Raw genomic sequence first — 2,145 nt, forward strand, 5'->3', positions numbered from 1 at the left:
CCAGTGAAATATATTTATGTTTGTGGTTGTAATGTGACAAAATATGGAAAAGTTCAAGGGGTATGAATACTTTTGCAAACCACTGTATATTTTTACATTTAGTCAGTTGTACTCGTACAGTGTTTATAAGAGAACGTGTTAAAATGCTGTTTCTACGCAGGAAATACCAGGTAGAGCTCAGTTATTTGTTAGAAGTGCTCAGGAATGTGATGTTTTGTGTTTAAACAAAGTTCAGTAATGAGTTTGACACTTCTGATCTAAAGCATGAGAACGTTTCCTTGGAGAGCATCTGTTGCTGTTGTTGACCAGCGACTCTGAATAAACAAACAAAACAAAACAAAAGAACCTGGTTCCGCATGAATTAAATACGTTGGAACGCAGGAGACACGACCCGGCTGCTGCCAGATTAATTCAGTATCACACTCACAGTTGGACACTTCAGCCTTTTCCAAAAGGTAAAGTGTGTTTGATCAGATTTTTGATCAGCTGTCAGCTCTGCAGATTCTTTAATCTGACTGAAAATCACCTGGGCCAGGTGTTCACCTGCAGTCCAACTCAGAGTTGTTTGACCTGAAAAAATTATCTTAAATAAGCTATGTTGAGTGTAAATGTTTCACCTTTTGTCTAACAAAGTGGCAAACTTTACACATGTGGAGCTTTTAATTCCTACACACAAAAAAGTCACGTTAGGTAAAAACTGATGCATTTATATATATATATATATATATATATAAACTGCGTTCATTTCCTGCAGGATAAAATATTTTAACAACAGTTGCAAAAACAAATGAGATCAACATGACAGAGGACAGGTGGTGTACAGACAGGTGGATGTGAGTCTCACCTTGTTGCAGAGTGTTGAGTCCTTGTTGCTCGACTTCAGCAGATGGTTTCCAGGTGACGTGAGTTCTGCAGGGAGAAGGACAGAACCCTCAGACTCAGTACAAAAATCAAACAAACAAAAACGGTTTACAGCAAAAATAATAATAATAATAATAATAACTTACAGGTGTGTCGTTCCACTGCTGCGGCAGGTCTTCAGGTTCAGGTGGGTAGGACATCCAGGACGGGCTCCGGTAGGACGACGGCGGAGACATGACAAAGTAATCTGAGTACCCCGGGCGGTTGGCTGATATAGCGTACACCGCAGTGATGGGGTTTCCTGCGAGGAGGGATAAAAAGAGTTAACCTCACAGGCCTGCCTCTGTTCGCCGCGTGTCGCCGTGCAAACACTGCGTCCTCACCTGAGTAGGTGCTGATGGACTGGTCAACAGAGACGGCGGGGAAGGGCGTCCGGGAGAGCGGCAGGTAGGGGGCGCCGTTGTGCTGCTGGGCCTGCAGCTCTGACGCCTCAGACACACGAGGCTTCAGACTCACATCAGGGGTGGAGCTGTTACTGTGGAAGAAAGGAGACGCTGATGATGATGATGATGATGAACCACATCACTGCCTGGTGCTCTTCCTCTCTTCATGTGATACAGACAGATGAGATTACAGAAACCTTTCATTCTTAAGCTTTTCTTTCTCTAAAAGTCTGTGATGTTTGTGTTTCATACACTCTGTCCTCTACAACCTCACTTCCAATGAAGTTGGGACGTTTAAAACAAATAAAAACAGAATACAAGAGCTTTTTTAAACCTAATTTGAGTTCACTACAAAGACAAGATATTTATTGTTCAAAGGGATAAACTCGTAAACTTGCAAATATTCACTCATTTTGAATTTGATGTCTGCAACACGTTCTAAAAAAGCTGGTAAAGATGAGGAATGCTCAAAAAACAAACAAAAACAAAAAAAAACACCTGTTTGGAGCATTCCACAGGTGAACAGTTCATTAGAAACAGGTAAGTGTAAATGTTGGTTATAACGAGGCCCAGTCGTTCACAAGCAAGGATGGAGCCATGTTCACCATCTTGTCAACAACAGCGTGAGCAAATATATGGAGAACCAAAACTGACATAATTAGAAATAAAATCAAAAAACTTATATATTGACCAATAAATAAATAAACACATTTAAAATGCAGCAATTAAATTAAAAAAGAAGAACTTTATCTCCTGTTTTATATTTTAATTGACTTTCATATTTATTTTTCCAGGTTAGTTCCACCGAATTAGTCTATATATTTGAACACATACTTAAAAT

At 40.0% G+C, this 2,145-nt stretch overlaps 1 protein-coding gene across 1 annotated transcript in view; it reads right to left on the reverse strand.

Annotated features, from left to right (window-relative positions):
• Positions 1 to 2,145, reverse strand: part of kiaa1549la (KIAA1549-like a) — a gene marked incomplete at its 5' end in the record, with an annotated part of 80,177 nt that overhangs the window by 2,430 nt on the left and 75,602 nt on the right. Inside the window, 3 exon segments of the mRNA XM_014012168.1 lie at positions 845 to 909; positions 1,008 to 1,162; positions 1,245 to 1,396. Coding sequence (XP_013867622.1) covers positions 880 to 909; positions 1,008 to 1,162; positions 1,245 to 1,396 — 337 coding nt within the window.

The sequence above is a fragment of the Austrofundulus limnaeus genome, unplaced genomic scaffold, assembly GCF_001266775.1.
Source record: "Austrofundulus limnaeus strain Quisiro unplaced genomic scaffold, Austrofundulus_limnaeus-1.0 Scaffold89, whole genome shotgun sequence".
Classification (NCBI taxonomy): domain Eukaryota; kingdom Metazoa; phylum Chordata; class Actinopteri; order Cyprinodontiformes; family Rivulidae; genus Austrofundulus; species Austrofundulus limnaeus.